The 12,732-nt window shown below is 29.9% G+C and overlaps 2 protein-coding genes across 2 annotated transcripts; both read right to left on the minus strand.

The window, feature by feature from the left end:
- Positions 1–2,242: 2,242 nt before the first annotated feature.
- Positions 2,243–3,169, minus strand: LOC113383029 (wiskott-Aldrich syndrome protein family member 3-like). The gene is made up of 2 exons (XM_026621281.1): positions 2,881–3,169; positions 2,243–2,250 (listed from the first exon to the last, which is right to left on the minus strand). The coding sequence occupies exons 1-2, from the start codon at positions 3,167–3,169 to the stop codon at positions 2,243–2,245; spliced, it is 297 nt and encodes a 98-aa protein (XP_026477066.1).
- Positions 3,170–6,254: 3,085 nt separating this feature from the next.
- Positions 6,255–12,488, minus strand: LOC113383030. The gene is made up of 13 exons (XM_026621282.1): positions 12,467–12,488; positions 11,192–11,305; positions 9,700–9,830; positions 9,452–9,564; positions 9,306–9,358; positions 8,486–8,553; positions 8,223–8,288; positions 8,054–8,154; positions 7,884–7,977; positions 7,748–7,798; positions 7,593–7,635; positions 6,798–7,299; positions 6,255–6,588 (listed from the first exon to the last, which is right to left on the minus strand). Exons 2-13 carry the CDS (start codon positions 11,226–11,228, stop codon positions 6,255–6,257), a joined length of 1,593 nt encoding a protein of 530 aa, XP_026477067.1. The 5' UTR covers positions 11,229–11,305; positions 12,467–12,488.
- Between the last annotated feature and the right edge of the window lie 244 nt (positions 12,489–12,732).

Here is a 12,732-nt window from a genome sequence, read left to right on the forward strand (position 1 = left end):
AATTTAATATGTGACAAATATTTCGAAACAGGTTCATGTCCTATGAATAATGGTGCTATTGTACTTCTTTGTATCATAATAATTTGTTTTCATTTAGGACTGTACTTAAAAAGTAAACATTTGACCAACAGAATGAAAACAGAGTTACAATAAAACGACACGTACATCTTTAAATAAATATCAACACGGGTTTTCTCACGGCACAGATTTCGTATCATACAATGTAGAATTATCAATGTTGGGCGAAATGAGCTGTGCAAATAAATTGAAAGTTATTTGCTTTTTATTTAGATGTTTTAGTAGACAAAAATCAAAACCATTTGTTCTATGAGCTGATGTAATGTACATTTCTTAAACCTGGTGATTGAGGAGGTTGACCCAGGGCAGCCCAGTGGTTGACCATACACTTTCTAATGAGATCAAATAAATAGAATAAGTGTTTAGGACCAGGAAAAGATCCTTCTTCAATAACTCAGTTTGTTAGCATATATTACAATCTTTGTAACTATGGACTGTATAAAACACTAATTCGTTGGTATAATTTATGTATTTATTGCAAGTTCTTATTACAATGAAGGATCTGTTAACTAGGTTGTACTTGATTCCAAAATTGTATATACATATATTTATTTATTATTTAAAGTTATAGAGGTGAAAAGTATGTTCGATACAACTCTATGCCCCCTCTCCGGGGTAGCAACTTTCCGGTACAAAAGCTCAATGCCATGAAGATTGCTTTCTTCTTTAAAAATACATAAAAAAATATTTTTTATTCTATCATTTTTTTTAAATAACTTTAATTTTTTTTTGGTTTAATGTTATATGTACCTTCCGCATCCCCCAAAGGTTGGAAACCACTGCGGGCACACATTCAGTTACCAACAAAGGTTTTGTTTCAATGAAACTTTCATTTGCAACAATTTTACCGGAGCACGTACAAGGTTTTAAAACAGCAGGTGGTTTACCTGTACATTTTTTTCATAACTTTTGCTTTTAGCACGCAAACCGATTTTGTTGCTTGAGAAGCAATCTTTTCTACTTCTGAACAGCCAAGGTTATAAAATAAAAAATACAAGTTAATAGTTCTTTTATAGAGTGATCTATTCATCGCTGAATTAAATTATGTAAATGTATCACTGTTCTGGTTTTGTTAAAGATTATACGACAAAGTTTTATTTGCAGGTATATTATTACAAAAAGTACTGAATAAACATAGAAAATGCTATTTGTTATTTATATATTCTGAGAAGGCTTCATGTTTTTCTGAGTAGATATTGTATATCGAAGCATCTTATACGATTCTCAGAAATGTGGTCGCAAAAGAATTTGCTCAAGTGTCATGTTCAAAGGGAGAAATCTTACCAAGAATATGATTTTTTATTTCTATAATTATCTATAAACGTTTTATATTTATAGCAAATTATATCGAATGATTTGACATTGATTTGTAATGCATAATCATGAGAGAACTTTCATTGAATGTATTATATGGTGTTGATGCAATATTCTAAAATAGGCCATAAAACCGATTATGATATAATTATGATCCATGTCATAATCAATCTGTAGACAATCGTATCAGAATTTCATTCTAGTAAACAAAGTGATGTACATTGATGAACTAATGTGTAGAAATAAGATTTTCACATGATATCCAGTAGTAGTAATTTAAAATTTGAAAATTAATGAAGATACAGAGAAAAATAATACTTCCAGATAAAAATCATGAAATTAAATATTATACATATATTTGATCTTACACGAAAGCTTTACAGTCATTTTAGTTTATGTGAAAGTTAAGTTCTTAACTTGTTAAATCTGGAAAGGTTCGTTCTTTTAGAATTTTGGACACGTTTGAGGAGAGTAGGCCTTCAGCAAGTTGATTTGAATGATTTTGGAAGATGTGAAGAAGTGAATGGGTCTAATAATTGGCCATACAAGAAAATTTGGACCATTTTAGGCCATATCGAATAAATTAAAAACGTACATATTTGTCTAAATAATATTCTCTAAGAAATCCAAACGTTATATTCCTAGCAAAGTACTAGGCCTAATAATAGACTATGCCTAATAAATGCAATGATTTTTGGGTCATTTTAGGGCCAAACAGAGTCTTACTCTAGAATAAAATTCGGAATTTAGATCGAATTCTCTAGATTCTCTTAGATCTAATTCTTCTTTAGAATCGAATAATCTAAAAAGTATTTTTTTTATAAATAACATGCTCTAAGGAATCCAAACGTTACATTCCTAGTAAAATAAGTTGGTTAATGATTGATCAATCAAGAGATTTGGGTCATTTTGAGGCCCAGAAGCTAATTGCAGAATAAAATTTTTGATATTGCCTAAATTGGTAATTTTTATATGAATAACATGCTATAAAGCATCCAATCATTACATTCTTAACAAAATAATAAATGATCATATAATATGGCCATTTTACGGCCAAGCAAAATCTTATTGCAGAATAAAGTTCGGATTTTTGATATAGCGTAAATTTAAAGAGTTTGCATAAAAATGTGACATACAGATGGTGTATAAATAATATGCGGGTTTTTGATATCGCATGAATTTAAAAATTACACAAATTGGTCTTACAGAGGCTTTAATGTGAAACAACGATTAAGTTCTCCTAATTACCATGGGCAAACAACAAAAAGTCCAAATGTATTTCTAAGTATACGTGTTTGGTTTCGATACGATACGATCTAATAATGACTAAAGTTTGTCTACCATAAAAAAGCCGACCCTGTCAAGGATCAACCGACCGACAAAGAAGCCGTTGCGCAAGAGAAAGCTCCAGCCCAAGGATTCGGGACTCAGGAGATGAAAATTTAAGGAATAATACTAATAATGTATAAATATATTTTTTCCACTTACGGACTGGGACTTTCTTCGGGTCGTATCCTCTGACGGCCACCTCGATGGCGTCCATGCGCGTCTTGAGCGCCTTCGACCGTTCCCCGACATCATCCAGTTGCACCGTGAGTTCGGCGAAGACATCGGTTGCGGCTAAGACCAAAGAAGCCAACTGTCTCAGAGCGTTGCTCAAAGTGTTATTGGCGACGGCTTGCAATTCATCGTCTTCCACTAAATTTCTGCCTCTTTCATCCTTTAAACTCGTTTTGCTCAAATCGCGCGGTTCGACGACGCGCTGCACGAAAGGCATAATTGGGAAAAGGAAAGGAATCACTTTAGGAGGAAGGCATCACTAACACTTTTTTGGGGATTCCACCACAAACATTGCGAATTAACGCAAGACACCGGGCCGGCACATTTTTGTTAACCGATGTTGCACAGAAATACAAATATTAAGGTAAACAATTCTTGAGGACAATTGGTCTTAACACTTGAAAACATTTTGTTTAAAAATAATTTTTTTTAAAAATTCAAAACAAAATTCGTTCGTTCGTTGTTAATTACACACTTAATTCGATATACACTATCATCACTAGTTACTTAAATTTTAATTTACAAAATATTTCATTTATCCACACATTATCGTAATATTTATTCGTTTTTCGAAATTTCGTCACAACAAACCGTCCGCACGTCAACGCATTCAGCGTTGGAATGCCGCCACACGACTTTTCGTAAACCACACACACATGGAAGGCACCCGATTCCATATACAACTGCTGCCGTCTGCAACCGAACATGTCCGACAAGGTTGATGGCGTAGATTGAGGGGCAGTACCGACTTACCATTTAACTCCGAGGGATTAGAGTAGATGGTGCCCTGATTTTAGTAACGCGATATATCTTATATATAAAAATAAATCGCAAAATGTGTTGGTAAGCGCATAACTCAACAACTCCTGAACCAATTTGGACAATTTTTTTTGAAATGTTCGTTCAAGTCCAAAGATGGTTCTTACGGCAGAAAAAAATCGAATAATTGCCGGGAAAACCCTAAAAACAACCCTTTTCTTTTTCTCATACAAAAGTTTTCTAACTAAAACATAGAATCAATTTGAGCTTTATTGCTATTATATAAAGCGAGCACTCACTGTATACTTCTTCTAAACGATTATTCGGATTTTGATAAATCTTTCTGAAGTTTGTTAAGGATATTTTCTAGGATGTATGTGGTTATAAAGTATTGGGATGTATGTGCAATATTGTAGAAATAAATGGAAAAAATTGCAAAAAGCGACATGTCATTGTTACAATGAAAACAATTGAAAACTATCATTTACCAAAAGTTTCAATTTACTTATGAGCCTAGACAATATTAGAATATGTATAATCAATTTATGATTATGAATGAATGAAATGTCTACATTATTATTGCCAAAAAGCAGCTGAGATATGCCAGAAATAATAATATAAGATGCAGTATATTTATGGCAGATTGATTGATACACAAATGAACAGGATTTGACAAATGAATTTACTTAAAATATGAAATTAAATATTAATCAGGGTCGGTCCTACCTTTAATGCGATGAATGCGAAAAATACGAGCGCACGCCTTGGGCCAACACAAGATTCGGATATTGAATTTTCAATAGTTTTTTTTTTTATTATTTATATTATTTCTTTACATCTTTTACTAATCTTTCCACAATATTTTTAAAATTCGTAAAAATTTCACTTTATAACAACAGTTGGAAAAGTAAAGATGAATACACACAATTCGGTCCTCACGATATGGATTAGGAGAAGTTTAAGATGCAATTTTGGGTACTTTAAATAATAAAAAATTAAATTAATTTAATCCAACATGAAGTACCAGTGTTATGTTATGGTTATGGTTATGTTATACCGTTTAAAAGACTTCTATTTCCAATATAGTGGGGTAATTGAGTTCATCATTATATTTAAAGCAGTTCTGCATTTAACATCGCTCATCTATTATTATAAATGGATATGCATTTTGGCGTGAAGAGTAATTTAAAAAACAATAATTAATATTTTTAGGTAAACGGTAAATATTAGTATATTATATTAAAAAATTGTACACACGGGTACAGGACAACGTCTGTCGGGTCATTTAGTTTTGAATACAGAAGCTCTCGCATAACACGTATTTGCCATAACGATTCGAGAATTGGGACCACCCCCTTAAAACACTGTACTTTTAAAGCACGGGTTTGCTATAACACGGTTGGAATTGAAAATTAAATATAGTCAGTGTTAATTCTAGCAGGCGATGAAGTAGCGAGTCTCAAAAAAATTGGCACGTGACCATACCCTTAACTTTAGCCCTCCAAAAAATTCGATATAAAAAATATAATTCATTTACAAAAATGCCGCATTGTATGTATGAACTACGGACAAGTAAATTCTTTTGTACAAAATGGCGAATGTTTGCAACAAAAGTTCACTTTTGATACTCTCGATTTTTTAAAAAACTGTAAAATCGGAATTTGTGTGGAATGAGCATTCAAACTGATGAGAAGTAAATCAGTCCAGTTAGTTTCGAGAAAAATGCGTTTAAAGATTTGAGGAGGAGGAAAACAGGATTGTCGTGGTCCAACAGCTCTATCTCTGAAAATAATTTAAATTTTGAAAAAATCCTCTTGTACATATATTCTTGAACAGTTAAACTTAAAAAATATAAAAAATAAACGTTTTTTTTCATTTCTAGACAAGAATACACTTAGTTTTAGAAGTCTAAAACCACTATTTATGATGTATATACTATTACCTAAAACAAACTAATTTCAAAATTCAAAAGACATCTATAAATTATAAGAATTTATAAAAAATATATTTTTAATTACATTGTGTGCATAACACATACGATCTAATCATACATACAAATATATGTATATATGTGTATATACTAAATAAATCTATAAACGTATACACATATATGTATATATACATGTGAAAATAATTTAAAATAAATATTAACAACTAAAGCAGACACTTGCACACAAGCAAAAATAGACATGCATATATGTATGTTTATGAGTATAAACAATTTTGTGTATATTCATATACATACGTATAATATAACTTAATATGTATATAGGTATATACAACAAATACATATTAAAATATACACACTTAGTAAGCTATAACAAAAGCGTGCACACATTTATAAAATTGTAAAAATTAATTTTTATACTTCATAGCTTCATATCACGGTCTTTCATCAAAAATCACCATTGGTACTTAATGACTATAAATCCACAAGTACACTTATTTTTTAAAGTAATTCGGAACAGGATTTTTATACATGCAAACATTTAACAAGTACGATTTTTTTAAAATTAAGCCATGAAATAAAGACACAAACAATTTTAATTTATTATTTTTCTATCGTAAACTCGTACCCTGACGAACAAGAATCCTGCAATCAAACTGGCGACTATGATGATGAGGAGAAGACTGATCAAACCACTGACGAAGCTCTGGATAGATAGGCAGATATTTTCGGCGTTTTTGCCATAATTCATGGTTTCAATTATTACTGTCTCGTTTTGGGCATTATTTTTAGCATTTAGTGAGAAATCGACGTCGTTGGGGGCAACTACCCTGATGACGCGTTTTGTGGTGACGTCTGTCGTAGGAGAGGCTGAGACGTCGCGCGTTTGGCGGGTGTGGACAACCGATACTGGGATGGTGATGAAGGTTCTGGAAATAGAAAAACAATAGTTAATTTTGTTTAAATACTCTAGCTCTTAAAATTAACGTTAGCACTTTTGTATTCTTTGCCTTAACCAAAGACCAAGAAAGGACAAGCGAGATGCCTTTGAGAAGGTTTCTCTGATGAGATACCATCATGGATATTTAAAATTCTGATTACTTTTGATTATTAAAAATGACTTATTATTATCTTTTACCCTTGGTCCAAGCTCCTCCTTTCCCTGGTTTCCACAGATCTCGGTCTTCCGCCCAAAGTGGAAATGTGTTCACTTTCAGGACCACCATTTCCATCAACAGTACTATATGTATTCCTATCGCTTCCTGGTGGTGGTGGTGGAGGCAATGGTGGATGTTGGCGTTTGTTCTCATAATTATTATTCAGAACAGCATCATAATTGTTTTGGTTTTGTTTCTGTTGATTATCATAGTTCAGATTTTCATAATTTTGTTGTTTATTGTTGGAGTTATCGCTATTTGCATTGTAAACTTCATTTACGTTTTCGATGTAATCGCCCTTTTTGCTGATGTTATCTGGTTGTAATAGGACTTTTTCAGGGTGGTTTTCGGAGTATGCTCCGGTAAGAGGATCAGCAACTTCGGCGCCTCCTGCTAATGGGTGACGTGGGTCCACTTGCTGTGGAGGTGGATAGTGGCCTCCAAGGGCTTGTTGTTGGAGCAAGTTGTGGTGCAAGTGGTGTTCTAAAATAAAAATTGTTTTTAGAATCTTGAAGGGAAATTTATTGGTTTCAAATATCTTAACTTCACATTATAACTAATTCACTAAAATGAATTGGATTCAGTAAAAATAAATAATTGAGAGATTACTAAGAAATTTTAATACTTAGAATTTTTCCAACTGGTTACCACAAAAAATCAACAAATAGTTGATTGACTTGATTTGATGATTTATAATTTAAACAATAGTAAGAAAAAAGCCTTATACAATTTTAAATATTGTATAAAATATAAAAATGTTAGTTCATAATTCTTACCTCCTCCTCCACAATCTGGTTCTGGGCATTTATCTCTGCATACCTATATTAATGAATAAATGAAGAAATAAATAAATAATTTATATAAAGATGATGAAATCATAATAATTTAATAAATTTAATTTATTAAATGTAAATAAATTATCAAAGTTTACCTGGATGACACATTGGAAGTGAACGCTCATTGCATCAGGGAATTTGAAAGCCTAAAAATCAGAATGAAAATAAATTATAATTTAATATAACATAGTTTGACAGTAATAAAATAGTGTAAAATATAAAATATTTCACCTGGAAGTAAGCATAAGAAACAACAGTAGCACTTGGACCAAAATCTCTAATTTTTTGGAAACCGCTCATAATTCTTGGTCTGCTCACACAACCTCTGTAATAAAGAAAAAACATTAAATAAACTTACATCTAATTCATTTATCGTTTTAATTAAATATCGATTACTTTACCTTCGATCAACTAATTGAATTGGTGCCCTGTGTCCATCATGAGCCAAACAATCACGAACTAACATGTCAAATCGTCTTTCATCGTCTTTAATAGCTAAGACCTAATAATAATGAAAAAAATTGTAATAATTGCATTTAATTTTGATAAACAACTTTTAATATCACTTACCATTGTCATGGTTTGACCAATTTTAACAATTCCAGATACTTCTGAAGCCCATGGACCCTTTCCGACCTACAAAATAATTGGATAATATAATAATATCAATATATTGCTAAAAAAACGATGGCTCCAACGTAAGTTTCGAGCCAGCAAAATTTTCAATAATTTTTTTTCTTGAAATATTCAAATATTGAGAACTTTTCTGTATACATATTGCAAATTAGCAGTAATGAAATAAATAAATTTAATTATAAAAAAAATATTCTCACTTGAATTTGCATCCAGCATTGCAAGTTGTCGCCCAAGAAGTTAGCAGTAACAGCATGTAACATATCAACTGCAAATGAAACGGTTTCATTTAAAGTTTTTGCAATAAAAAATGTAAATGCAATATGCGTCTACCTATAAATACTTATGGCCTATATCTAGTTCAACACTAATTAATAAAATTAACAGCAAGCATAATGTTCTAGTTTAAAGATAAACTGTTATTTCACATGACGGTCTAGAATTGCATAACATTAAAACTCGTTCTGCTGATAATTTCCTTTCGCATACTGATTTTCCATTATCTAGTATTCCATATAAAAATGCGGGTCTTCATTTTCGATCATTGAAACAAAAACTTTCTAATAATAAAAACTCAAGGCTGAACAACATGTAATACACAAAAATAGATGTAAACGTGTCAGGTAATTTTGATAAAAGGAGGGCAGAAGAAAATGTTGTTTGAACAACTTCTTTTTGCTTTCGTGCATAATGATTTTTGATTGGAGATGCATTTTTTATCGGAGGTTTGTAGAATGCGGCAGATTTGATCTTAAAAAAAATGAAATAAATGCTTGATAAATTAATTTTTTTAGATGTTACTCCGCTCAGTCGGTAGCAGGAAACCTATCAATCAAAATTATTTTGTTTTATACACATGCATTCTTGTATCGATACAAAAACTTATATTAGTAAATCTTTGATAAAATAATTGAGGCTAATAATTTGGAGGTGGAATTTGATGCATTAGACTAATAATATAGATGAGTGAAAGTTTTATAATGTGTTTATAATATACTGTAGTAAATGGAAATTACATACCTTGGAAAGGTTTGAATTGTACACTCTTTTCGTAGAAGTCATACCAGGTACATCTATAAAAGAAATAAAAATATATATTAAAGCAAATAAATATACTGCACAATTTACTTATAATTGGAAAACTAAGATTATTCCAAGTCATTTACCTCAATTTTCTGGCTAAATCCCAAACTTCTTGGACAAACGGATCGTATTGAATGATTATCGTGTTTTCCACAAAACTGTTGCTTGGTTTTGCTGGATTTTCGTACAAGTGTGCCTGAAAATTTGGACATGATCATCAAAAATCAAACATATAAGAAGTACAAATGACGATGATAAAAGTATGATTACTTTAAATAATTAAGATATAAGATGATAAAAATTTAATAAGTTTTATATAAATTATTCTCACATCGTGTAAACTTGATCCGGTCATTCCGCATGTGTTTAGATAAATTTCGAAGTTGGCGCTTAGCAATCCGGTTCCTGGTTTTAAGTGCACACATTGTGGGTCACTAAAATGATTTTTCGAGAAGATTGTTCCTGAAATAAATAAATTATGTCAATAAAAGAAGAGAATAAAATTAATAGAACAGATTAAATGTAAAACAGTAATAAATGAATGCTATACTAATCATCGTATGATCTATCATAATTACTATGGTGGTCTAGTCATTTTACTCATTAACTACAATAACTTCTAAATATGCCATAATTATTTATTATGTATCTAAATTCGATATATCTATTAAAATTCAATATAAATATCTATATGTACCAAATATCTATTAAATAGTAAGCTTATGTGGGTTTATAATGAACTATTATATATTGAGATGCTGAATGGGATGTTTCTCTCGCTGATGCTTCTAACAGAATCGGTACAGCTTGTAAAGATATATCTTTGTTTAATAAAACTTTTTTATGTAATAAATACTAAATTTATTTTTCAACTGAATGAAGACTAGGACCACAGCTAAAACGGTCATAAATTAATGTGCAATAAACAAATTGTCTTGAATTGTCTTATGCAATTTGCTCTTGTCGCAAGTATTTATTTAAAAATTATTATATAGAAAAAATAATATAGATGCTCATGATTTTAAAACAATGAAAACTAAACAATCCAGTTTTACACAATGATTTTTATGTAACGATAACCCAAGCAAGTCCATGAGAAACATGTTAAGAAATATTAAATATATAAACGACCGACAATTTAATGTAAAGCATTTCTCTTTAACGCAATGACATAAAATAAAACAATAAACATTAATTGTTCTAAGAAATGAAAGTTTAAGAAATTTTATACGGTGCATAAAGCATTTGTGATATACTTTTGCGTAATGAAAAAACTTTTTACGAATTAGAAAGCTAGCATAAAAAATATTAATATCACATTCCATTGCAATTTTAGTACATTTTGTGTATTACGGAGAAACATTGCTTTCTTTAAACACGTAAGTGAAAATTGTAATTCTTTGGAAACTTGAGATTGTAATTAATTTTACTAGGAGAAATTTACAATGTTTGAAAAAATTAAATATTTTAATATTTCACATGAAAGTATTTTCACTACAAGAAAAACCATAAAAAGTTGGAATTGTCAAAGTATTTTCTCTAAATCAATATATAAAAGTGACTGTACTTTTTCACCTTGCCTGGGCAAAAAACAAGTTTATTTATTATTTCGAATTAAAAAAATGCAAACAATTTACACAAGTACTTTTATAAAGTAAAAACTTGATTATCACAAGTAATTAGAAATAATTTTAACAATTTTAATTCATACCAATTTATTTTTTTTACATAAAAACGAGAGTTTGAGTTTTCAATCTGTACCAGTAAAGAATGTTTAAGATTTGCTTTTCTAACAAAAATTATTTAAAATAATATTCACTTACCATAGAACGGCCTGTCGAATTCTACATTGACCCTCATATGCGTTTTTTCACATTGCACTTGTAAATTTTTTATTCTAGGTGCAGGTTCTTCATTATTTAATGCCCATGCATCATCTGAAAATATAAAAAAATACATAGAACATGATATTAATTAAAAAAAAAAATAACATTAAAATCATAAAAGATTTTTCTAAATGTGAAATTAATTCTTCTTCCTTATCACCACTTTCAAAAGTTAGTTAAATTAATATATTATAGTATTTGCAAAAATTATCAATTGTGTAAATTTATGATATTTATAAAATTACATGAGTAAAAAATCATAATAATTTATATTTTAAAATTGGATAATTATATTTAATGAGAAACAGAAGATTTGCTACATAAGTGTTATTTAATGATCATGTGTCGGCTTACTTCAAGTTTTTTCATGATTGAGGTAATTATGTTTAGTAGTAATAATTTTTATAAGTAGGTGCTTAACGTAATTTTATACTATTTATTCGCAATATTAATTTCTAAATTGATTTACCACACAAGGAGAAGTTAAGAATAATAATTTTAATAAAATTAATGTGAATTCTATGATTTGTATCTTACAACCTGTTAATATAAATGTTAGAACGACTTAGGAATTTATTCTATTAAATTAACTGTATAGATTGCAATTCAACTTGTATTAAAGAAACAAGTCAGAATTTATTAAAGCGATTACAACAACACAAAAACAATTTAAGAAAATCCAAAACACAATATAGACTTTTTAAGCCGATTGAGCTACATTTTGAAGAAAATTTATAAATAAAAGGCCTCAACGTGCTGTGCAACACAAGCATTCCTAATCTAGATAGTATTTTCAAATTTTATATTTATTACAAAACAATAAAAAATGTGCAAAAAGCTCACAAGTTCTACAGGTGAAAACCTTACAATTAGTAAAAATATTTTTGCCAAAGCAAATGGATTGTAAAATAAATAAAAAATAGAGTCTTTTACTGATGTTATGTCCGATTATTAGCCTTTGTTATTTACTGAAAAGGTAATATTATTATTCAGGTTAAAGTTGAAATTTGTTAGGTGAATGCTAAACGTGTAATAAAATATTTAGATATCGGTTATTATTGATATAACGCTAAAATGAGTTGCAATGTACATGTATATATATATATATATATATATATATATATTTCTAAGTGTATGTAATGTTTTTGATTAGGTATGTCTGAATTAACACATGCACGCGAGCAATTATTTGTACAATCTATTTAAACTAACCTGAATTTGGTGGACCGTAAGAGCCTGCAGGCGCCAAATAAGAACCTAGAAATATGTATCACAAATAAATTTATACAAGTAGTGCGTAGATTATAACATTTATGCTCAATGAATGATATAGATTCGAAATTGCAAACAAGAAACACTTTAGAAAATGCGGTCCAATTACGAACCGACATCTTTATGGCGATTTCGTTTAGTCAATCAATACAAAACCGGGTTATGGAGAATATTTAGGTGGGTAAATTATTACTGATTGGGTTAAG

Source organism: Ctenocephalides felis, unplaced genomic scaffold, assembly GCF_003426905.1.
Source record: "Ctenocephalides felis isolate EL2017-DRISC unplaced genomic scaffold, ASM342690v1 CF-g0.4_SCAFFOLD_03570, whole genome shotgun sequence".
NCBI classification, from domain to species: domain Eukaryota; kingdom Metazoa; phylum Arthropoda; class Insecta; order Siphonaptera; family Pulicidae; genus Ctenocephalides; species Ctenocephalides felis.

Excerpts from the sequence above, each read along its gene's own strand:
- LOC113383029 (XM_026621281.1), bottom strand. The coding sequence starts at position 3,169 with ATGCCTTTCGTGCAGCGCGTCGTCGAACCGCGCGATTTGAGCAAAACG.
- LOC113383030 (XM_026621282.1), bottom strand. The coding sequence starts at position 11,228 with ATGAGGGTCAATGTAGAATTCGACAGGCCGTTCTATG. Across the intron at positions 9,359-9,451 it reads GATTTAGCCAGAAAATTGAG|ATGTACCTGGTATGACTTCT; the intron begins GTAAATGACTTG and ends TTTCTTTTATAG. Across the intron at positions 8,554-9,305 it reads ACAATTCAAACCTTTCCAAG|TTGATATGTTACATGCTGTT; the intron begins GTATGTAATTTC and ends TTTCATTTGCAG.